The 24,713-nt window shown below is 26.6% G+C and overlaps 1 protein-coding gene across 1 annotated transcript in view; it reads right to left on the reverse strand.

Annotated features, from left to right (window-relative positions):
• Positions 1 to 24,713, reverse strand: part of LOC107455425 (cilia- and flagella-associated protein 44) — a 56,329-nt gene that overhangs the window by 29,035 nt on the left and 2,581 nt on the right. The window contains exons 5-17 of the mRNA XM_071178386.1: positions 21,433 to 21,612; positions 18,672 to 18,804; positions 16,742 to 16,924; positions 15,514 to 15,765; positions 13,916 to 14,063; positions 12,919 to 13,013; positions 11,074 to 11,247; positions 8,575 to 8,706; positions 7,993 to 8,157; positions 6,709 to 6,799; positions 4,861 to 4,976; positions 3,966 to 4,102; positions 2,727 to 2,891 (exon numbers count right to left, since the gene is read on the reverse strand). Of these exons, the coding sequence (XP_071034487.1) occupies positions 2,727 to 2,891; positions 3,966 to 4,102; positions 4,861 to 4,976; positions 6,709 to 6,799; positions 7,993 to 8,157; positions 8,575 to 8,706; positions 11,074 to 11,247; positions 12,919 to 13,013; positions 13,916 to 14,063; positions 15,514 to 15,765; positions 16,742 to 16,924; positions 18,672 to 18,804; positions 21,433 to 21,612 (1,971 nt within the window). The remainder of the gene's footprint in view (positions 1 to 2,726; positions 2,892 to 3,965; positions 4,103 to 4,860; positions 4,977 to 6,708; positions 6,800 to 7,992; positions 8,158 to 8,574; positions 8,707 to 11,073; positions 11,248 to 12,918; positions 13,014 to 13,915; positions 14,064 to 15,513; positions 15,766 to 16,741; positions 16,925 to 18,671; positions 18,805 to 21,432; positions 21,613 to 24,713) is intronic.

The raw sequence follows: 24,713 nt of genomic DNA on the forward strand, positions 1-24,713 counted from the left end.
TTATTAGAATTTTTAACAGCTCACAACAGAACAGAATTAAAAGAATGTACAATTTTATACAATATACATTACAAAACAATACAATACAATTTACAATACAAAATTTTATTATAAGCTAAAGATTTAAAGTTTTAGATGATTTATTAAAAATACATATTTTTGTAATTTTAAAAATTTTTAGAAGTTTAAGAAAAGTCTGATAATTTTAATCAACAAAAATTTTGCAATGTAGTTTAATTGTATCATTATAAAGCAGAGTGATCTTATAAATAATTTAAAATAAGAATCCTACAAAAAAATACTATATCGATCAATACGCAATTACTTTATGTGACTGAAAAAATTTCAGCCACATGAAGTCACTGCCTATATAATAAAAAGTCACAACCACTTGAATTCTTTCAATAATTTTCTTGAAGAATTTAGCCTCATTTTTAATTTAAGACAATGCTATTATACTTTTCTAAGTTCATGGGTATTATTCATTTACTCAATGATTACATGCAAAATACTCATTAAGTAAAAATATATAAAATATTTCATTTAAGTAAATTAATACACCAAATTTTTATGCAAATATAATACTTTTAAGTACTATAATGTGAAAATCAACTTAAATTCCACTGTACTAGGAAAAAATTTACTTTCAACATGAACATGAAATTTATTTTCAAATAAATAAGAACGTTAAATGAATAATCCCATGAAACTGAATCAGTAATATATCACTTGTTTAAAAACTTTATTTGCTTCAAAAATATACAAATCGGAAATAACAGTAAACATATTTCCAGCACTCAAAAACAGGTGCTCATTCTCAAGACTTGCAAGGCATGATAAGAAGAAACACAAATTATTTGAAATATAACATGTAAAGTTGCTAACAAAAAAATGCAAAAATAGAAGTGAAAAACTAAAGAAGAAAAATAACACTAGCAGAGAGAGAGAAAATTTTTCAAAAACGAAACAAGAAATGCAAGCATTGAATTGCATTTTACCCTAATTTGCCCCTCTAGGCCACTGTGGTTTTTTTATTATGTTTTTCATCTTTTTTTCTCTTTTGGCTACTTGGTCTTCCTAGTTTTTTTCCCATCTTCATTTTTCCATTTTTCGCTGGCATATTTTATTGTCACATTTGCACTTAATGTGACAATTTTATTTCTAATTTTACCTAAGCCTTTAATTTTTTTTTAAACGTTATTCCTTTTTTCAATTTAGCAATTTTAACTTTCTTGGTGACCTTTCTCATGGTCAATGCGGTCATCGCACTTCCTGTGGGGAAAGTCAACCAACCCCTCTATTCACGCCTTTCTTTTTCTTCTTTTAATTTTAAGGGGGGCTAACTAACCAATCTCTTTTCTTTAAATTTCAAACTCTCCGCCTCTTTAATTTCAATTGGCCGTAATTTTTCTGGTCCTATACCAGTTAAGGAATTTTTAAGTCTTTTTTAATACATTCTCTTTTTCTGCAGCCTTTGGGCAGGTTACCCTTTTTTCTCGGAGATGCGGACCTCGGTCCGTATCGAGGGATTTCTTTTTACATTTTTTCTTAACCTTTATCTTAAATTAAATCCATATCTCTAATCAAATTCTGTAAATTTAAAATCAAAATTTTATACCTTTAATTTTCTTTAACATAAGAAAAACCTTCTCGAATTGAAGCTTTCTTTCCATATTTATTTTAACCTCTAAATTACTCGTTCTTTTATAATTAACATTTATCTATAACGCCTTCTGTGTTTTAATTCTCCCGTCACCCATTTCAATAAAATGCCTTTCTTGTGTTGGTAGATGTGGTGAAAGATGTATGTTCTAAATAAAATGATTTGTTAATAATTTAATCTTGTGCTGGAGAATTTATTTGCCTCTATTTTCATGATTTATCATGTCCTGTGTGTGCAGGGTGAGTACCTTTCAATTATTGTTATGGGCATGCATAAATGTGAATTTGTAATTTTTCATTGGAAACATCATCTTACTGTCTTAAATGTTAAGTCCCTATCTGGATATAGTATGTTATTTATCGTTTTTATCTTTAATCTTGAATTTATTTTAGATTCTCCCTTTTTCCAAATTTGGTGATACCAAATCATCCAATTTGTTCAAACCTCACACTTTGTGACCCTTTGAACCTATTGGGTTATTGTTATCCCACATTAGCATTGTACTACCACTTTCCTTAACGATCACATTCCCCTTAATTTAATTTAATTACTCTTTTATGTTTCGGCCTTTAATTTATTTATCATGACATTTCTATCATTTACCTATTTATTATCATGACTATAACCAGAGATACATCTAATTATGTAACCCATTTATCCATTTCTAACAACAATACATAAATAACTTTACTTTATTCACACCAATCTATAATCATTATTTAACTCTTACAATTTACATTTTATATTTCAAATCACTTTTGTTTCTTCTCATTCACATCTGGCAAGTCTTGAAAATGCCATATGTTTTTGAGCGCTTTAAAGATGTATACTGTTATTTCCAAATTGTATATTTTTGAAATAAATGAAGTTTTTAATGGAGTAAGCAAGACTGCTGTAAATGTATTGCAAAAATATCAGACAGCAAGATGACTAATGACTTTATAGTCAACAGGCTGGCATTTGTTAAATAAGCTGATAAGTAAGAAAACTACCAATTCACTATTCTATATCAAGATAGGCAGTTTACTTTTTTAGAATTGTTAAAATAAAATTACATATTTACCTTCCATCAGAAGAAATCTGTAAATATTCTGCCTGTCCCAGTTCAGCATCATGAAGTTGAAATTTCCCAAAATGATACCCTGATGAAGGTTCAAAAGCTTTTTCTAGATGGCAAATATTCAAAGATCCATTCTGCAATCCCATAAATATAAATTCTCCACAAGGACTATGAAAGGATCATAACAAATTAATAAGGATTATAACGAATTAATAATAACAAATTAAAAAAATAAAATTGCTTTATTTCAAAGTAAGTAAAAGTTAAATTAATTGATTGAATACTAATACAGATTAAGATAATGAATGGTTTAGTATAGCATAATTGAAATCCACATCAATGTTAAAAATTTTAAAACCATTCACCATTTTGATGAATAATTTCCTTATGATAGTTCCTTATGACATGAAATTTTAGTTGGAATTTTTACGAAGTTCATGAAATTTTAAAAACTGAAAGTAATGACTTATAAAGATTTAGAAATTGTAATTACGAAACTTACAAGAGAATCATATTAAATTTGATGATGTAGTTTATTTTAAAATAGTCATTTTTAATATAACATTTAATAAATCGTAAATAAATTAAAAATCTTGAACCGTGATAATAAAGTAGTTTGCGAATTAAATTATTTTTATAGACTACATTTGCTTAGTAAATAAAGTTATAAACTTAATTCATTTGTGCTACCCAGATATGTATACATCGACGAACATACAAACACTGCTCGAGAAAAATTTTTCATCCGCTAAAATTTTTTTTTTATGTTACTCATTGTAAACAAAAAATGATCAAAATTCCCTGTTTTACTCGACAGATAATATTTTTAAACATCACAAAAAATTTTTCATTATTACTCATTTAAAAAAAAAACAGTCAAAATTCTGCAATCTGAACCTGCAAGTCAATCTTGCAGAGACAGGTATAAATATTTTTTTCTCTGCTTTGCAATGCGGTACTCTTTCCATGATTACATCACTGAATTTGACTTTCAGGCATGCTGGTATTTATAATGATTAATATAGAGTTTGTTTTATAAATATTAAGATATTTCTTAAAAAATTGGTGATTTTGAAACAAATTTCACCAAAATAAAGGGCGATGAAAGGATAGAAACTAGTATCAAGATTTAATTAATGTAGTGATATTTAAGAGTTAATTATAATTGCTTGCAAAAAATTTTATAATTTAAATTTCGGGTTTTCAGCAAGTTTTTTTTATTTTATCTAAGCCTAGCGTTACCTATACTGAAGAGAAAGCACACTACTCCATTCAGATGTCAAGATTTCCAAAGCTCTAACTGGTGTTAACTCTACTGGACATTGCTGAAATTCCTGGCATAAGGCAAATTCAAAAAGATACCTGAAGTCAAATTTACCCTGCAATCAAAAGGTATTACGATTTAATTTATGCATTTCAAATAATACCAAAACAAAAAATGTTTAAAAATAAGTAATTTACTACTTGGTTTTGTAATACATTAAGTTTTTAAGCCATATACACAATTATATACTTAAAAGTAAAAACATTAAAAATAAAATAAGCAACAACAGAGAAATAACAAGTACATATTTAAAAATCTAACACTTACTAATGATTATAAATATTCATTTACAAGTAAAAAGGAGATTACATGAAAACTTAAACAGCAAACTTAGTATTACCTCTACCATTGCAACCAAAGTTAGGTTTAGTGACATAGTTCGAAATTCTGAAAAAATTTGATCAGCAATTTTCATTCATTTTAAAACATCAATTTTAACAATTGTAGAAATTCACTTGAAATTAGAAAACAAGTTACTTAATGAAAATATCAAAGGTTTTGTATAATTTACAACATAACAGAAATTATAATTTTGTCACAAAATTACTAAATTTGTAAAAGAATCAAGTGAAGTTTTATGTAAAATGTCTAATTTAAAGGAAGTTAAAATCAGACCAGATTAGGCAAAAATGTCCTCAGAATTATTAGAACTATTAAGAGCAGTTTGGTTCAGGATTATAACGTATTCAGGTTAACTTGTCACAAAATTAAATTTGTGCAGAAGTGCGAATTTTTGATCAAAAAACTAACTAAGATGTATTGGGACAGTTTAAAGAAATTAGAATAGTGATTATAAGAGAAGATAAAACATACAAAAGCAAGCCAAATATGTCCTGAATTAACAGAAGAAAGACATGCAAGGATTTTTGGTGGAATCATGCGTTCAGAAGACTTTCCAAGGCACTCCTCCCAATAACTTTCTCTTCTTGCTGTAAAAACAAAAATACTTATTGAATCTCAAGAATAAAGTAGAAGTGTTTTAAAAGATTAAAATCTAATAGTTGAACAGTTGTTATATTTTAAAAATAGTTTTACTGTATTCTAAAGCAGGGTGTAAAATTTCTGACTGGTGAATAAGACAGCTTTTCTTTTCAATTTAATACAAAAAAATGCTGAGTTACGCACTTTCTAATTATGAAACTATTACATTTGGAAACTTTTGGAAATACTAAAACCGTAAGACAAATTAATTTTGATTTCATGTAATTATTATTGCTATAAATATGCTTCAATTTTTAGGTTTCTACATTATCATTACTACATTATCATTCAACATAAAAGCTTTTATATAATATATATGCTAACATTTTGAAAATTGTTCAGATTTTTCATGAATTCAAAATAGTAGGGATATACAATTTTAATTCAAGACAGTATCATTTATACTGAAATTTTATGTCCTGTTGTTCAGTCAAACTTTGATTTTTCAAATTTGAAGAGAGAAAAAATAATTAAAATGCTGAAAATTCAAATTATCAAAAATTGCATAGTACCAACAATGGGATGAGAAGAAAAAAATTTATATATATTTCTTCAAAGTGTGATACCTTTTTATTAAAATAAATATTCTGCCCAAAAACATTTATCACAACAAAAGAGATAAGGAGCTTGAGCATCTTTTATAAATTCCCAATTGTTGATGCTAGGATTCTGAAATTCAGAAAGTGGTTTCAATTCAAATTTTTAACTCCAGATCCTAAAAATTGTTTCAAGTTAAGCAATAAGCATTACTGTAAATTATACAGCAGACGATTCCGATTTTTCAATTATTTAAAGGAGGCATTTTTTCATAAAATATATTATTATTCTAATTTTAAGTAAGTACATTTTATTAATATGTAGAATGTAATGAAATGAGAGGGTATCTAGTTTTGAAAAAAATTATATTTAAGACTATAGAACATGTGGCACAATAAATAAATAAGTAATAAATAAGAAATATTTTTATGTGTTATCAATATGTAACTAAAACCTAACATCACATAACAGTTCACAATGAAACAGTTTTCATTTACTTTCAAATTTCAATACATTAAAATTAATATCTGGCAACATCTAATCATTCTCTTCCTATTATTATCATTTTTTTTTTAAATTTTAGTTTGTTACTTTTAACATAAAGTCAAGCGTGAATTTTTAAAATGAAAAACACAAGAAAAAAATTTTTCTAAAACAAATAGTAAATAATTATTATTTAAAGAAAATATAAGTTGCAAAAAAATCCCTTAAAATTGCACTAACTTTCGAACAAACTGGAATTAAAAATTTCAAAATGCACCATTCAAAACTCGTGATTCAAACTGCACGTCAAATTACAACTCTGCAGTTAATTTCAGCAGGCAGTAGATCAGCCTACATGATATTTTTTACTACAAATTTAACCATCGATAATTCACAAATGTATAGATTTTAATTCTCAAATGTATAAATGCTATAAATCAAATCTCAATTATTTTTATTCCATTGAGTTTCTGGTACATTTGTCTGCACATTGCGGTATTTCAAGCTCCTAAGTCTTTCCGTTTTTGCACGGAAAAATGAAAAAGCACTTAGAATTCCAAAAACTTTCAACAAAATTAGAATTTTGAAAAAAAATTCTGTGTTGACAAATACATATGCCCCTTTCAGCATGCCCAATTTTGTAAGTTTTGGAGGTCATACCTTTCTTCTCATCATACTTCAGATTTCTTAACACTTCTTTACCTTCTTCTGTCATTTCTTCACAATCACTAACTACAACTCTGTCTCCTAACTAGAATAGAATAGTTATTAAAGATAGGTTGCGATTAAATTTAAGCTTAAATTTACAAAAAGTTGTATTCATTTGAAGATTTCACAGATTTTTTTTTTAAAGGATTTTGAGAATTTTGGTCAGAGAGATTAAACATCTTAATTTGATAAGTCTGTAATACAATATGAAAAACATACGTTAAGAAAAATTAATATGAAGTGCTTCATAGCACTGTTTTTTATCTTGGACATCCTGCATTTTTATGGTGACGACAATGTTTCTACAAGTTCATGAGCATAAAATACTAATCTTTTATTGATTGTTTTAAGAGTATTTCAATTCTTTAAATTTTGTTATTATTATCTAATCTAAGTTAAAACAAAAACTTATTCACTATTCTTAGAAAATTTAAACTTACAAAAGTAAGCCCAGAATTCTTTAAAGTAATTTAACTGTGCAATAAATTACGTCGATTGTCACGAAAAAATATGTATAACATATTTCTATGATACTTATAAAAAACATAAGTTAAACTAATTTTTGTAAGACATTTACTAAATCAGTACTAAGAAAAATCAATATTATATTTTCTATGAAGAAATATATTATTCATATAATCTTCTTAATATACAGTTAATTTTACACTACAGTTAATAGCATTTTCTATCAGTTGTTGTACACTATGCCGAATTTACAAAATGAATCTGCAGCACTATCTTCGCAAATCTAAATACGTCAGCCACCTAAATGCAATCATATAAAGCTTATTGTACAAATTTAGTTTAATTTACAAATGTAGAAAACCTTTAAATTGTTTGGTTAATAAAAGTTACACATAAAAACCTTATGTTGTTTAAATTTAAGATGAATTTTACATAATGATACTAAAAAAAATTAATAAATACAGTTAAGCCTGTAATAATTAACAAAGAAAAAAAAACTTTACTTTTTGTTCTTTGTGGTGCTCTCTCAAATCAACTTTTTAATTTTAATTAGAAACAAGTTAAGAGTTGCGTTTTAAAAAGGAAAAGTCAGCAAATTGCTCAATTTGTTTTTTAAAAAAAAACTTAGATGAAAAATAATCTGTAGCACATGCGGCAGTGCAAGAGAGTTTCTGATACCAGGTAAAGTATTTAAAACAAGTTAAAATTTAATGATAAATAAGTAGTGACATTTTAAAATAAAACTTAAAATATGTTTGAAATAAAAATTACCTCATGATAATCTATTAGAGAGTCAATTATATAAATTTGACAGTTGTTGTTTTCAATATAAAATGTTTCTTGGACATTATCGGCATCATTCAAAGGAGTTTTCGCTGGTATATCAACTTCCAGCATGTAACTGTATTTGCAAATGATGAGAAGTCTATGAAGTGGCTAAAAAAAAGTTATGTTTTCAAATTGTTGATCATTTTACCTGCATATAACAAAACAAACATGTTTCATAAACATTACATATGTAGCTCTTAAATTCTCTGTTTTAAGGAAAATATATTGTTGTTAGATATAGGGCAAAATTAAAGGTTAACACCTGCCGAAATATCCCAAAGGCGACTAAAAAAATTTCCTGCCAGTTGCCATTTTTTCTTATTGAAAATACATCCTATGTTCATTTTTTTAATAAATAACATTCTAAGAACTATTTTAATTTCACGCTAGTTTCTTAAGTTTTTTCTAAATTGTTTCTAAAAATTTGCAAAATAGAATTATGAAAAATCGTACTACAAGAAGAAATTTTTAAGGAAATAAGCTAGATGAGTTAAATTCAGATTAAGAAGTGGATTTCATACATACCTCAGAATAACTGTCAGAGCTGTTGTATACAACCCACTCTAATTGATCAACTTCATGCCGGTTAATGTAGAAACCTATAGGCGTAAAACCATTCTTAGTAAGATATAAGAAGAATAATTTGGAATCCAAACCCTAAAAGTGTAGAGAAACGAAAGTCTGGTTAAAAATATTTCGAAAATAATGAATATTTTACTCTTTTTTTATTATTATTATTCTTGCATTTGGAAATTGCACATTCTAAACAGCTTTTGACTTAACAATCTATTTTCCCACAATAATTACTAGTATGTGGTTTATTAAAGCTTTTAATTCCAATTATAAAACACAAAAACACAATTTTTTCCAAGATATTTAAAAGGATTTTAGCTCAATACCTTCAATAAGTATAGAAACAGACTCATTTTGTTGACTACTGCATAAACTTAGAAACCGTTGTGAAGTGAAACACTATAATAATATTTTTATAATAAATTATATGTGAATAGTATTTTAGAATTTCCAAATAACAAATTATCTATTTTACATTTTTCCTTTGAAAAATGAAGATAGGACAAATTTTTCTACCCATATTCTTTCTTGTTCAACACATGTAAGCAAACAGATAAAATATTTTACTCTATAAAAAAATATAAATTATAAGATCAAATTAATGCAATTCTAAGCAATTACTTTGTCATTCTCACCAATTTTCCAATTACTTCATTTACTTTAATGAAATTTTTAGCACTTTTAGAAAAATCACTATGAATAATATGTTTAAACAAGGTTTCACCCCATGCTCGCTTCTTTTTACACAATTCATTCCACACCACAATTGCTCCACATTCTTTTTTGTTTCTTATCTATACACAGCTCAAAATTAAATCATTAAGAATCGAAATTAATGCAGGCTAGACATCAAAATTTAAAACTGTTTTATTTTTTTTAAAAAAATTTTGTTATAACACAGGCATAGTTCTTGAAATTTAGTTTTTGATTCCATTAGGATAAACAAATAATTTTACTGAGTTATCATCACAATTTCATACATGAATGTAGTTTTGAAAATCTTATTTAATTTTGAGTTATTAAAAGAATTTATTAATTTATTAAATTCTTAATATTGCTTTAGAATTTTATAACAAAAAACAAATGCATTATAATAAAAAGTAGCAATAACCTATTAAAAAATAATAGTAGCTTATTTAGAATGTAATCATTGCAAAACAGTAACTATACATCTTTATCACAAAATGTTGGAAAATAATGCAATATCACGCAATTACTGTATAATATTATAAAAAACAACACTTTTAGTTCTAAGCCTTTAATTTTGAATAATAAATAAAATCAAAGTTACAATAATTACAGAGAACAATATTAAGAAGGAATGCTAAATAAATATTACAGAGAAGTAAGGATTAATAATAGACAAATAAATCATTTAAAGATAAATACCATCATAAACTTACTTAATTTTATATTGATGACAGCTATAGCCGAAGATATCTAGTCCTTTTTTCATTAATGATATTTATGCAATTTTTCTGTCCAGTGAAAACGCACATAACAATAAGACGATTATTATTTGTTTAAGACACAAATACAGAAATCATTCTCTTGAGATCAAACTCTAACTGATTATACTGATGAATAAAATACATTTAATCACTAAAATATTTTTCTCCTAAAAAAAGGAAGCATTCTCACCATCATCATTTTTAAGGAGAACTTTGCCTTATTTACAAGAATGTGATACAGTAAATTATTAATATAAACATCAAGAAATCGTACATCTCTGAACAACTGACACGGAATTTTCGTCACAAAAATCTAATAATTCAATTTAAAAAAAGTGCAAAACAAAAAAAAATAAAACAAACTAGCTAAGATGCTTAATACTTAGACGATTAAATCATTGCCATTCTCCATTTTTCAATCTATAAATTAGTTTAAACTTAAGAGCTTAGACTTCATATCTACACAAAAATTCTTTCATTGCTTTTGTCTATATGTAGATTGTGTTGTTATTGTTTCTAATGCCACTTGCCACACGGGCAAGCTTGCTTGGTGAAACCGAGCAAATTTAAGGCAGAGTGTGCGTTTCTCGTTTTTCAGTGGCGCCATCTAAGGCGAAGAATTCGACTTCTGCCACACCATACATCACACCCGTTTATAGGGCGGACCCATTCATACATCCATTCATTCATCCATAGATCGTAATTTTGACCTGAATCAGAGAACGATCGATCTCCAATCCAGTACCCCCAGAGGTATTGATTTGTTATGGGAACATAGAGCACTTTTACGACTCAACAGATTTAACATGCATCAGTCACTTTACTGCACGGGGAGTCTTCGGCCGGCGGGATTTGAACCCACGAACTCTCAGACATGGGCCCAGCGCCCTACCGACCAGGCTATCACAGCCTTAAGATTGTAAATCTGTAGATTTCCTACTACATAGATTTCCTGTACTAGATAGATCTACAGAGTGGCAAATAGAATTAAATTGCTTACCTGAGAGACAAGTATGGAATGTGTGCTGTTATAACTGAGAGACTTAATTGCATCTGAATGAGGTTTTGAAATGGCTTTCGCTTCTAATCTTTTGCTTTCAGAACCAACAATGGTGAGCCAACGTATTGTACCATCTTCAAATCCAAGGATGAGTGATGCTCCAATGTCATCCAACTATACACAATAAAACAGTCAATTAATAAATACATTGTCGTATCTACAAACAATTGTCAATTTGTAAATACATTGTTAATTAAGAGAAAAGTTAAACTTTGCAGACTGTCATTAAAAAATTTTAAAAAAATTATTTATAATACACAAATTTTGTTTTATTATATTATCACAAGATCTGACTTTAATTCTTGCCCTCTGTATTTATAATTATTTTGACTAATGACTACCATGACTGCTAAACATATTTATACTTTATCAATTCCTTTCCAACCCACTTTTTCATTACATTAGTGTATACAATTATTCACACATTATAATGTATGTTGTAATTATATATCAGTGTGCAAAACAAAAAAACAAACTTAATAACTCTTAATCCAATGATTGAATTTTCACACACCAAGACTCTTGATCAAGGGCCTAGCTCCAAACATGCTAATTACTTAGTACAGACAATATTTTAAATAACGAAATTATAATAAAAAATATACTTTATCTGAATAAATATACTTTTTATCAACGAATTTGAATGCTTGGCACCCCTGTGGCAGAATCATGGCGACGCGGCCACATTGTCGTAGAACGTTACTGAATTCTTGTAGAAAGATTTTTCCTTTGGGAAGTAAAAAACTTTGGGGGTTTTTTTTTTTGTTGCAGAAATATTTGAAAGATTTTTTTCTTTACTTCAGAATTATATTCAAAAGTTTCTTTTCTCGCTCATCAGAGAGGGAAAAAAATGCTTGTGATGCTAAAATAATATATGACAAAATACTAACTTTGAGAAAATTTGGTCAAATGGTTCTCAAGAAATCATATTTTAAATGTATGACTCTTTTAAAATTTGATAAAGCAGTCACTACTCTCCACTGACTGTGCTCAAATTTTGTATTTGATTATATGAAACTATAATCTTTAAAATCATGCAAAAACTTTTATACCTTAGAATTCAAAATTTTTTCTTCCATTATTAAACAAAATATCAAAGAAAATTATTTATTGGGTGAAATTAAATTTTTTAGAAAGAAACTTTATAATTATGAGCATTATTAGTAAACATTTTAAGCATTAGTTAGCATTCAAACATTTAAGCATTAGTAAAACATTTTATCATTATTATTAGATATCTTCCTTTGAATAAAAATAAATATTGAGTTTTGAATAAAATCAATAGTTTTGAATAAAACCAAACTATAAAAAAAATTGAAATTAAAAACAAATCTAATATAGTTGTAGTTTAATTACGTCGCACTAGAGCTGCAGAATGGGATATTAATGAGGACCAATACCACACAGCCTTGGTTCCTTCGTAGACTAATTACCCAGCCTCACACTGACATGCTTGACTTTGGTGTTCCACTGTTAACCATGTTTTAAACTATTAGTCCACAGCAGAACTAAAATAGTAAAATAGTGCGGGACTAATAATAACTCTAATATATAAAACTCAAAATAAGATAGAAGAATTTTCAATATATCAAATTATATTAAATTTTTCATAGAAGCAAATTTAATTTTTTATTACAGCAGTTCTCTTTAAGGAGACAATGATATATTTCATTTAAATTTTAGAAAATAACAGATAAGGAAACTTAAAATCTCTATTGACTTACGAAAACTGTCACAATATAGTTAACAAAAGTTTATATCCATGAATCACAAAAACATCAGTACCTTTTTATCAGGCCATATTATTTGAGTACATGAACTATTAAAATGATCAGTCAACAGTATATCATTTTTGGTACACTCAAAGATTACTATATCACCTACATAAATTAAAAAATGATAGTGAATCATTTATATTTAAATAACAAATTAAAGATTTTTAAATAATTAAAGATAATTTCAGTACACTTAAAAACTAAAAATATTAGTTTTCTCTTCATAATAAGAATTTTAAATAAATGGGACTATCGGTAACATTAATAGCAGCTATAGTTGAATGATTATGTCATGTAATACAAGTTTAAAATAATATACAAGACACTTAGCTTTAAGACCATATGATTCTATTTCATTATTGAATCATTTGAAAATTCATATTCCTTTCTGATTGGCAGAGTAAAGTTCAAGTCAAAATATCTAAAAATTATTAAAAGCTAATAATATGCATAGCTGTCTTAAAAAACGGAATTTGGAAAAGAACTGTCCATAATTACATAAATTAATGACAGTAATTAGAAAAGAACATATAAAAATTTAAAACCTGAACTAACTTTGATACTTTGGAAGTTCTTAATAAATATGCTATAATATTATTTAAAAAAAATAAGAGCTGAATTTCAATGAGATTGAATTACAGTAAAAGTAAATTGTAAAAAAAACTTTGAGACTTGTTTGTTTAAAATGCAATCAAAATTCAAGTTTACCCAATTTTTACCATTAATAAATATGGCATTAAATCTTTTTTTTTCTTTTTGCCCTTTATGTTTTTTTATTCAGATAAGATGCAAAGATGTAATTTTGTATTGCGGCTTCTTACGAAATAAAATTCACATGAAAACATTTAAATCGATTCAACAGATAGATATATAAATAAATTGGATGTTTTCAAAATCTATTACAATATGACAATATTTAAATAAACATCAACTTCAAAAAATATTCCTCATTAAAAGGACATATCCAATAAATGTTTTTAACTTGCATTTTCTACAAACAAATATACCTAATTCTGAAGTAGCAGCTAACAGAGGGTATACTGGACACATGGCCATGCCACTTAAATTTAGCCCAAAGCCATAAATTAACAGTGATGGTGATATTTCTGATAAATCATCAGGAACATTCAACTTCCAAAGCTTGCCACAAAGATCCTGCATGGAAAAAAAATTATATTACTTTAAAAATTATTTTAAAATATAAATAAAAGTAGAAAGAAAGAACCAAATTAAATAAAAAAAAAAACAAAGTATTACAGCATCAATAGAGAATACATTAAAGCTGATTATTGAATTCGCTATGCTAATAAGCTATATCAAGGCATGTCAAATACATATTAGTTAAAATAAGTTCACAAAGATACCAAAATGTAACTGAAGTTTTTAAGTACCTTCAATAAGCTTAAAACATTCACAAATGAAGAGCTTAATGGAAAAAAGTTCTAAATTATATGTTTGGAAACATTGAGATTATTTGGGTATATATTTTATTATAGTCTTATTAAATTGTACAACATTAATTAAATTTGACATATTTTTAATGTCACAAATCTCAACAATAAAGCCATAAAATGACAATCAAATGGTTTTGAAGTGAAAGATGGTACCAATTGCAATTAGCAATAAAAAGTTGACCCCAATCACCAAGTCTTTTTTTTTTTTTTAATATTAAATTAACCAAGAGTATGAACACTAAGACAAGAGCAGATTAAATTCATATTCGGAGTTTATAAATTTAAAAAAAAAATTAAGAAATATTCTCATTAACTTTCAAATCGAACTGTAGTAAAAAAATAATGATTACCTGCATTATACAGATTTGGAGGATGGGGTGGACTTTGAAAATTTTAGTTCATCACTTTCCCAAAATGTTAGGACTTTTTTAGAATGTTGATTTAAAGAATTCATTTATTATTTAAATATTATAAATTTTAATAAAACTAAACTCATTTTAATTCAATCAACATCCTTAGACATGAAAACACAAAATTAATTTTGATTACTATACCTAGCAGCATTAAGCAAATCAATACAATATTTAAGGAAAAAGCATTTGCTTATATTTTATCAAAACGTAAAAATTTAAAATTCGTCTGTATTTGTTAAGTGTTTTAGAATAAGATTTATTACCTTTTTCAGGGTATTTTTTTTAATAAAGATAAAGTTTTAAAAAAAAAAACATCTCTTTTACAATAGAAATAAAAGCTAATATGAATGAGGTGCAGTACATTTTAATTTATCTTACTTTTTATCTCTGTGAATTTTTTATTGACTGATTGCATTGCAAAATTGTCTGCTGATATAAATTATATTTTGTATTTGTTATATAATATTTTATATTATATTTCATATTTATTACACACTTAATTCATTAATATTATCAAAATCACTTAAATTATAAATTAATTTTATCATTAGATGGTCTGAATTGCGAAGGAAATTACTAAATTTTAAGAAAACTATAAAAACTCAAAGTTAAAGCATGTAGAAAAATGTATTAAATAATTTCTTAAATAAATGTTATTTTATAATCATAACCTTTTTTTCAGAGTTTTACAGTTGTAACATAATTAAACGCAATAATACTATATCAATCCAAGCATACCTGAATTAAAATGTATGTTGTAGCATCTTTAGAAACAAGAACAGCATGCATTAGATTTGATTTTTCAGAAAGGGAAATACTTTTTACTGGATTTAATGATAAATAGTTTAATGGCTTGTGAATGAGCTCTTTTTCAGACTCAGTACTGACAGTATCTGATTTGCTTGAACTGTCAGAACCTTCTGAAGATGATGACTCCTCTGAATCTTCCTCACTCTCTCCAACTTTAAAAAAGTCACTATACTTCCAAAACTAGATTAAATAAAATACATTTACTTTTTGTTTACAAAATACTATAATAATCTTCACATATAGTATTTTTTTCACTAGTTAATTATGAATTTAATTGATTTCTTAACACACCTAAAAAATAACATATTCTACAGCACTTAATATCCTTATTTACATTAAATGTATACACCTACATTACCAACAGCCTTTTTTATGAATGATTTGAAAATTGCATCACAATTTGACAATAGTTTTTTAAAGGTCCTCTTCAAAATTAAGCAGGAACTCTTCCATGTTAGGATAGAACAATTATATAAACCTGATTTCTTCATATTTAAAAAAAACTTTATTATTTTATTTATTGAAATGTGTTAAATAAAACTTAGTAATTAAATGCTTGATTTTATGATTGTAAGTATTAAAAATATTTTCAACAATTAGGTTTCAAACTTTAAAGTTCTTCAAAGTTGCAAGTTTTAAATATATATAGAACCTTAAGACTTAAAATTTGGTAAGTAGGCTAAATAAAACACATCCCGATGAATAGAATGAAACAAAAAATATTCAAAAATACTATTTAGTTCCTTAATAAATGAAGAAATCAGTTTCATGTAATGGCCTATAATTTAACATAGAGGAGGTAGAATACATTTTCTGTTCAAAGAAGATCTTTTATCTTTTAAATATTATCAACCGCATCATTCATGAAAAGTTTAGAATGTAATATAATTTTTTATGTTTACTCAAAAGTATTGTTTCAGAAGCATAAAAAACACACTAGAAAAAAAAGTGTTTAGATACTTAATTAATTTGTATAGTTTCAACAGAGATTTCAATAAATACAAGAATACTATTTTTTTTATGATTTTAGATTTCAATAGTTTCCTGACATATTACATAGCATCTTTACAGTTTACTGTTTTTTTCCTTCATAAAACAAAGTTTTAGACATGATTTAATTTGTAGTTTTTCACTTGATTTCAGGACACATACTCACCTTAACGAAACCATCAGATCCAAAAGTAATTATGAGATCCTGATGGTTAATAATACTGTTAATTCTTCCATTATGGCATGGCAAAGAGTTTTTCATTCCAATAGTTTTGCAGTTTGTAACATCCTCAGTATCTACATTACCGTGGAAAAAATAGAGATATCCATCTTCCACACCAGATACAAACTACAAAATAAAATAAAATACCAAAATCTTAACAAAAGAAAGGTAATTCATATTCATGAAGAAAAGCATTGATTCATCAAATCAAAATAAATAGAATGCATTTAAAAAACATTTCTAATTCAACATGAGGCAGTAATGCATACATTAGATTATAATATTGCACAAAAATTTATTTGATAATAAATACAAATCTAAAACAATGGTCATAAAAGTTTATAATTATTATACATATATTTATATCTTTATGATGCAAGTTAGAGAAAAATTTTAAAAATAAGTTTTGATAAAAATACGAGCTGTATGCTATGTTTTTATTGAGAAGTTAACACAATTTTCGCATTTAAAATTATAATAACTTTAAAAAAATTTATAAATACATTTCATATTTTAACAACTTTTAAATTATAAAATAAAATGATTAAAAATTAGTTATAATTAATAAATAAAATGATTTTTAAATTATAAAATGAATTTTAAATTATAAAATGATGTTGACAATTTTCTATTTGCATTTGCTTTAAAATATTTTTTATTTCTTTTATTTGTAAGTACACAGTAAAAAATTAATTTTCTAATGATTTTACCAGAATTTCAAATATCATTTGATATAAATGTATACTATAAAATAAACATTATAAATTTTGAAAATTGTCTTGAGTATAAAACTTTTCTTTCTGTTAAAATAAAATATCCATTGTTAGAACTATCCTTATAAGTTTAAGATGTAACTGCTAAAAACAAAAATGTAGAAAGAGGTGATTCAACAAAAATGTGGTTTGCAATTAACACATTATTTCTACATAATGTGTCATTCCTACCAAAAAACATTAATAAGCAAATTTTCATCTTTTGAGTTTATCATTCAGTGGCATCCTATTACTGCTTAAAGTTGTTCTTTGTAGTGAATTCAGTAAGAAACAAAACTAAGAACCAACCACAAAAATTGAAATAACTTGCTCAGAGCCTTAAAAAAAGTTTAAGAATTTTAAAAGTACCAAAATTTAAAAGTACAAATTTAAAAGCGCAAAAATATCTACTACTATAACATTTTAAGCACCGAAACATAGTTATAAAATATATTTTTGATGTATATATTGCTTAAGTTGTCACATGAGAGGCTAAAACAAGGAATCATGTCTTTGCCATTAAATCTTAACAGTCTGCAATTTTTTTTTTAAATGAAGTCATTAATTGTAAGTAAAAACATTTATATTTCTGTTTAGCAGATTATATTTATAACTAAAAAATTTATGGGCAAGATATTAACTCACCTATGATATTTTTAAGATTAATGACAGTAAAAGTTGGGATTTAAACAATTTAAAATATCTTTATTTTCACTACATAGTAAGTTTCAACTAAAAGACAAAAATTGACTCTCTACACAAGTAAACAAAGATGGTTAAAGAAAATCTCCTCAGTTTTCTTGATGTTACTGTTATTGTATTTAATGTATTCATTATTAAAAAATATGAAAATTTTGAGAAAATTTAATATTAATAACAACTATCAAATGTTTGTAGTCCATATATTTAAAAGAAACATTAACATTACCATGAGGAAAACAATTAAATTTAAATCTTTCTCACAACAACAACTATTAAAAAAGCTAACTATTAAGCTGAAAAACTAAACATAATTGAATATTTCAAGTAAAAGGTACAAAAACCATAGTTTTAGAAAAAATTGTTCATAAAATGTAGTTTATCATAGGTGATTTTTTTTAAAAAAAATAAGTTATGTTTACATTGTTCTCTGGCAGTGAAACGGTGCAATAAATTATTTGTTCCTTATTAGAACTTGTAAACTCAAAAGCTTGATTAAGTTGCAATTCAATAATATCGTCACGTTCATCTCTTACACAAGAGAAAGACCATAACCTGCAAAAATTGACAACATAAGAAAAGAAAATTTTAAATATATGACGTAAAAGAAACATTTTAAAATTATGCTACAATGTCAATCTACAAAAAGTTTGATCCCACAATGAGATTATCCTTGTCTTTTTATTTGCAAAAAATAGATTTTCATGAAGCATTTTTTTTTCAATGCCTTCCAAGGGAATAACTTACATCATACTGTCATCTGAAGGACAGATTTGTTGGCCACTTATCCAAGGGCACCATATTAGGTGCGCCAACGTTGCTCCCCCACTAAGGACAGATAGTACAGAGAATGTCCATGCCTTGCCCGGGTTTTGAACCCAGAACCTTTCAGATGCATGGCAAGTTCCCTGACCCCTACACAAGCTGGTCGGTTCTTTATGAAACATAAAATGTTATATTCAATGGGAGCTAATAGCTAATTGTTATTTCAGAACAATGAAGGAAAATTAAAATGATATTGAAAAATAATGATGAAGAAACAGGGATGCCAACCAGTAAAACATTTTCTCCACATTGATACAGTTACTTTTCCATAGTTTTGCAAAGTTATGGAGATCATTTTTTGAACTGTTTTTGGCATCAATATTAAAATACAAATGCCAAATTAAACATTTCCCTCACACTCTATAAGTTACCTCTTTTCAAACACTGAAATCAATATTTTTGATAATTTTATTTTTTAGCCTTACAAGAAAAGAAATAGTTGTGTGCAAAAAATTTTCAAACGAACGTTAGCTTTTTTTTTATTTAACTTATAGTAAAAATAACTATTTATTTAACTCACTCTAATCTATATAATAGATAGACATCTCCTCCCTTTGACTTTTCTTCGGTTCTCCCAATTATAAAGACTTTAATACTGCAAGTACTTTAACTAACAAAATGTAGTTTTATTTCTATTTTTTCTTTCCTTTTTGTATATTTTCAAGCTTAATTGCGGAGAAATTTAATACAGTCAAACCCCGTTACAGTGAACCTTCAAAGGGACCGAAATATCTGTTCACTATAACCGGGAGTTCACTATATCCCTACTGCAAACAATTTTAACTAATTTTTCCAAACTGCTCCCTTTCATTACACANTAGTTTTATTTCTATTTTTTCCCCTTTTTGTATATTTTCAAGCTTAATTGCGGAAAAATTTAATACAGTCAAACCCCGCTATAGTGAACCTTCAAAGGGACCGAAATATCTGTTCGCTATAACCGGGAGTTCACTATATCCGCACTGCAAACAATTTTAACTAATTTTTCCAAACTGCTCCCTTTTATTACACATTATTTAAATAAATGACCAATAAAAAGAAATACAAAAATGAATAAAAAACAATATGTTGTAACAAAAAATGTGCTAATTTTTAATTTTTATTACTCTTCGTCTTGCGTACAAAAAATTTAGGGATGACTTTTATTTAGAGATGGGAAACTGAAATAGAAAAAACAAACAAGAAAAAAAGCTTATGGCTACATTACACTTAATAGATGGTTTTGAAAACCGGTATATGTATTTTACGTAGAAATTTCAAAATTACCAAAACATTAAGAAGAAAAATCAGTCGAAGACAGAAAAAAGCTAAAAATATATCCAACTTCCTCTCCTCTTTTGGTTCATTATATCCACAAAAAATAATATTCGTGTATAGCAAGGTACAGGAGCGAACATTTCGTTCACTATATCTGGGAGTTCACTATAAACCATGTTCACTATAGCGGGGTTTGACTGTATTTACAACCTCAGCAGCTAAGAGCACTTTTGCTAGGGAACAAACTGTGGAATGCATTAAAAAACTAGTCTATAGAGAAATTTTTAAATAGCAAAATAATACTTCCACTCAGACTATTTTGTATTTGTAAAAATTAAAAACAACCCTGTTCCTTCAATATTAACATTCAAAAAATGAGTGTGAATCTTGAGGCTTTGTAAGTAGCTTTACAAAATCTTGTTCCTGCCAGCAGAGGAGTACAGCTTAGAATGAATGTTGGTTGTAATATAATTAATTACACTAAGATTAATTACATTTTACAAGGTAATTAAAAATTTTGCTAAATTTAATCACCAAACAAAACAATAAGTTTGGTAATAATTAATCAATTTAAAGATAATCCCTCCTCACAAAAAAACAAGTGTTTATCTCGTAATTTCAAAATCAGCCACAGCCGGAATTCGAACTTGGGGCACCTCATTGGGAGGCAAATGTTCTATCCCCTGAGTCACTATGACTCCAAGCCATTTGATTTGCAGCTTTAAAAAAATATTTAACATAACTGAAAGTAATTTGTTCCATGAAAAGTAAAGCAAGTATAATGAATTTCTAACTGCAGGGCCAGTTGAAAGTAAATAATTTGGTGGGGGATTTTTTTTCCCAGAAAATCACTATACACGATGCTTAAAGGACGAAATATCAACCCTTAAGAAGAGGCATTAAGAAGAATCTCATTTCAAAACATATATATTTTTTTATTTAGTTTCTAAATCTAACATATATTGGTTGGCTTAAATTGTTCACAAGCTTAATAAATCACTTTTTATTTAATCTCTAAAGCAGAATTATAAGACATTAATTACAATAAACATTAATTTGGCATTTATTTTAACAAGGAAACAAAGAAGTAGAATAACATACTTTATAAGTCCTTTCCCAGAAGTGAAGAAAATACTAGAATCAGCAGTTGAAAAATGCAAATTGTAAATTCTTAATTCATTTACAGGTGTGTCATATATCAAATATTCTTGTTCCCAAAGCCATATAAAAATCTTATTTTCTGGATCTTCACTTATTGATATTAAGATTTCACCATCAGGACTAGGAAGGATAAAAAAGAAATTTATAATTTTTTACAAACAAAAAATAAAAGATTTTTTTTAATCACACATTGTTTGAAAGAATTAACACTAGTAACAACAATCAGCTTCTTATTAGCTAACCAACATACAAAGCTAGATCATGAACATGAATTAAAACTTTTTTTTAAACAAAATATCCATTAATAAGAAATTTTTAATTTTAGACATGATGAATATGCATTAACACTAGTAACAACAAACAGATTCTCATTAGCCACAAATATACAAAGCTAGATCATGAACTTGAATTAAAACTTTTTTTTATATAAAACATACATCAATTAGAAATTTTTAATTTTAGACATGAGGAATATGCATTAACACTAGTAATAACAATCAGATTCTCATTAGCTACAAACATACAAAGCTAGATCCTAAACTTGAATTAAAACTTTTTTTTATATAAAACATCTATTAATTAGAAATTCTTAATTTTAGACATGATGAATATGCATTAACACTAGTAACAACAATCAGATTCTCACTAGCTACAAACATACAAAGCTAGATCATGAACTTGAATTAAAACTATTTTTTATATAAAACATCCATTAATTAGAAATTCTTAATTTTAGACATGATGAATATGCATTAACACTAGTAACAACAATCAGATTATCATTAGCCACAAACATGCAAAGCTAGATCATAAACTTCAATTAAAACTTTTTTTTACATAAAATATCCATTAATTAGAAATTTTTAATTTTAGACATGATGAATATGCATTAACACTAGCAACAACAATCAGATTCTCATTAGCCACAAACAAACAAAGCTAGATCATGAACTTGAATTAAAACTTTTTTTATACATAAAACATCCATTAATTAGAAATTTTTAATTTTAGACATGATGAATATGCATTAACACTAGTAACAACAATCAGATTCTCATTAGCTACAAACATACAAAGCGAGATCACAAACTTGAATTAAAACTTTTTTTTATATAAAACATCCATTAATTAGAAATTCTTAATTTTAGACATAATGAATGTGCATTAACACTAATAACAACAATCAGATTCTCATTAGCCACAAACATACAAAGCTAGATCATCAACTTGAATTAAAACTTTTTTTTAGATAAAATATTCATTAATTAGAAATTTTTAATTTTAGACATGAGGAATTTGCATTAACACTAATAACAACAATCAGATTCTCATTAGCCACAAACATACAAAGCTAGATCATAAACTTGAATTAAAACTTTTATTTATATAAAACATACATCAATTAGAAATTTTTAATTTTAGACATGAGGAATATGCATTAACACTAGTAACAACAATCAGATTCTCATTAGCCACAAACATACAAAGCTAGATCATAAACTTGAATTAAAACTTTTTTTATATAAAACATCCATTAATTGGAAATTTTTAATTTTAGACATAATGAATATGCATTAACACTAGTAACAACAATCAGATTCTTATTAGCCACAAACATACAAAGCTAGATCATAAACTTGAATTAAAGCTTTTTTTCATATAAAATATCCATTAATTAGAAATTTTTAATTTTAGACATGATGAATATGCATTAACACTAGTAACAACAATCAGATTCTCAGTAGCCACAAACATACAAAGCTAGATCATAAACTTGATTTAAAACTTTTTTTATAAAAAAGCATCCATTAATTAGAAATTTTTAATTTTAGACATGATGAATATGATAGGTTTATTTACTTTCATTTTTTTTAAAAAAAAAAAAGACTTATTTAATAAAAGACAAGAATTTTTTTTCACATATATTATTCATAGAATAGAAAAAAATAATAACCTGATTTTTTTTCTGTGTTTTTTATCGACGCCCGGTGGCTGAGCGGTAGCGCTTCGCGTTGTCGTGCCAGAGGTCCCTGGTTCGATCCTTGTGCCGGGCAAGGTTGACTCAGTCTTTCATCCCTTCAGTGGGTCAATAAATGAGTACCAAGCATGCTTGGGAACTAAACACTGGGGGTTCTGCGTTCGGCTGACCACCTGATCGGAACATATGCTTCCTCACCCCAGAGTCCAAGGTCAAGAAAACTGAGATGTGAACGGTAGGCCTTGGCCCTCTTGGGCTGTCGCGCCGCTGAGTTTTGAGTTGATTTTTTTTATCATCCTAGAGTCATCATCATAAAAATTTCATAATGTAAAATTATTAATTAATTATTATATTAAATTTCCTAGACAATTTTGTTTTTCCATTGGTCAACAAATGAAAGGTTTAAAATAGCATTCTATAAAACTCCAAGGTAAATATGACTTATTTATGCAGTCAACATACAAGATAAAATGTCTGGTAACAAAGGTTTTGCTCTCTTTTAATATATAGGATAAAGTTGGATCTAGGTAAAACAAGTCAACTTAAACAGATTGTCAATTTACAAACTTGACCAACTTGATAAGTTTCACTGTGCAAGAAACATATTATTACACATTCAATACTTTGACAAAACAAGTAGCTTACTCAAATGACAAAAGATGAGTTTTCATAAGGTTGATATCATGTTTTAATGTTTTGCAGACCTCCAAGGAAGGATATTCAAAAATATTTATACATAATTCTTGCCCTTTTTCAGCAGCAGCAAAATAACATTCTGAAGAATGTGCCTTAATAAAATTTTTTAAAAATTAATGATAAATATAAAGCTACTGAGCACATAAAAAAATACATCTTTCAAAAGCAAAGACTTACATTTACACAACTAAAGCCAACCCCATTAACTGAAGGTAAGAACATTTTGTTTTGTGTTGTGACATCCAACAAACACAGGCAGTTTCCAGAAATCAATATTAAAATATCCTTATTAAGCATACATATATTGGGTCCAAAGTCACACTGATAGCCAAATGAATATCTATGAATAAAATTTTGATAAGACAAATTATTTTGAATAAAATCAAACATATGAATACAAGAAATTATCAAAAAGATCTACCAAAAAAAATCTGTAAATTCTCTCATTTACAGAAAAAATTTATATAGGTAAGCTTAAAAATGAATGATCATCTCTATGCCCCGTAAACTATTCATCTAATAAAATCTGACAAACTGATAGTTTGAG

This window comes from Parasteatoda tepidariorum, chromosome 3 (genome assembly GCF_043381705.1).
Source record: "Parasteatoda tepidariorum isolate YZ-2023 chromosome 3, CAS_Ptep_4.0, whole genome shotgun sequence".
Taxonomy (NCBI): Eukaryota; Metazoa; Arthropoda; class Arachnida; order Araneae; family Theridiidae; genus Parasteatoda; species Parasteatoda tepidariorum.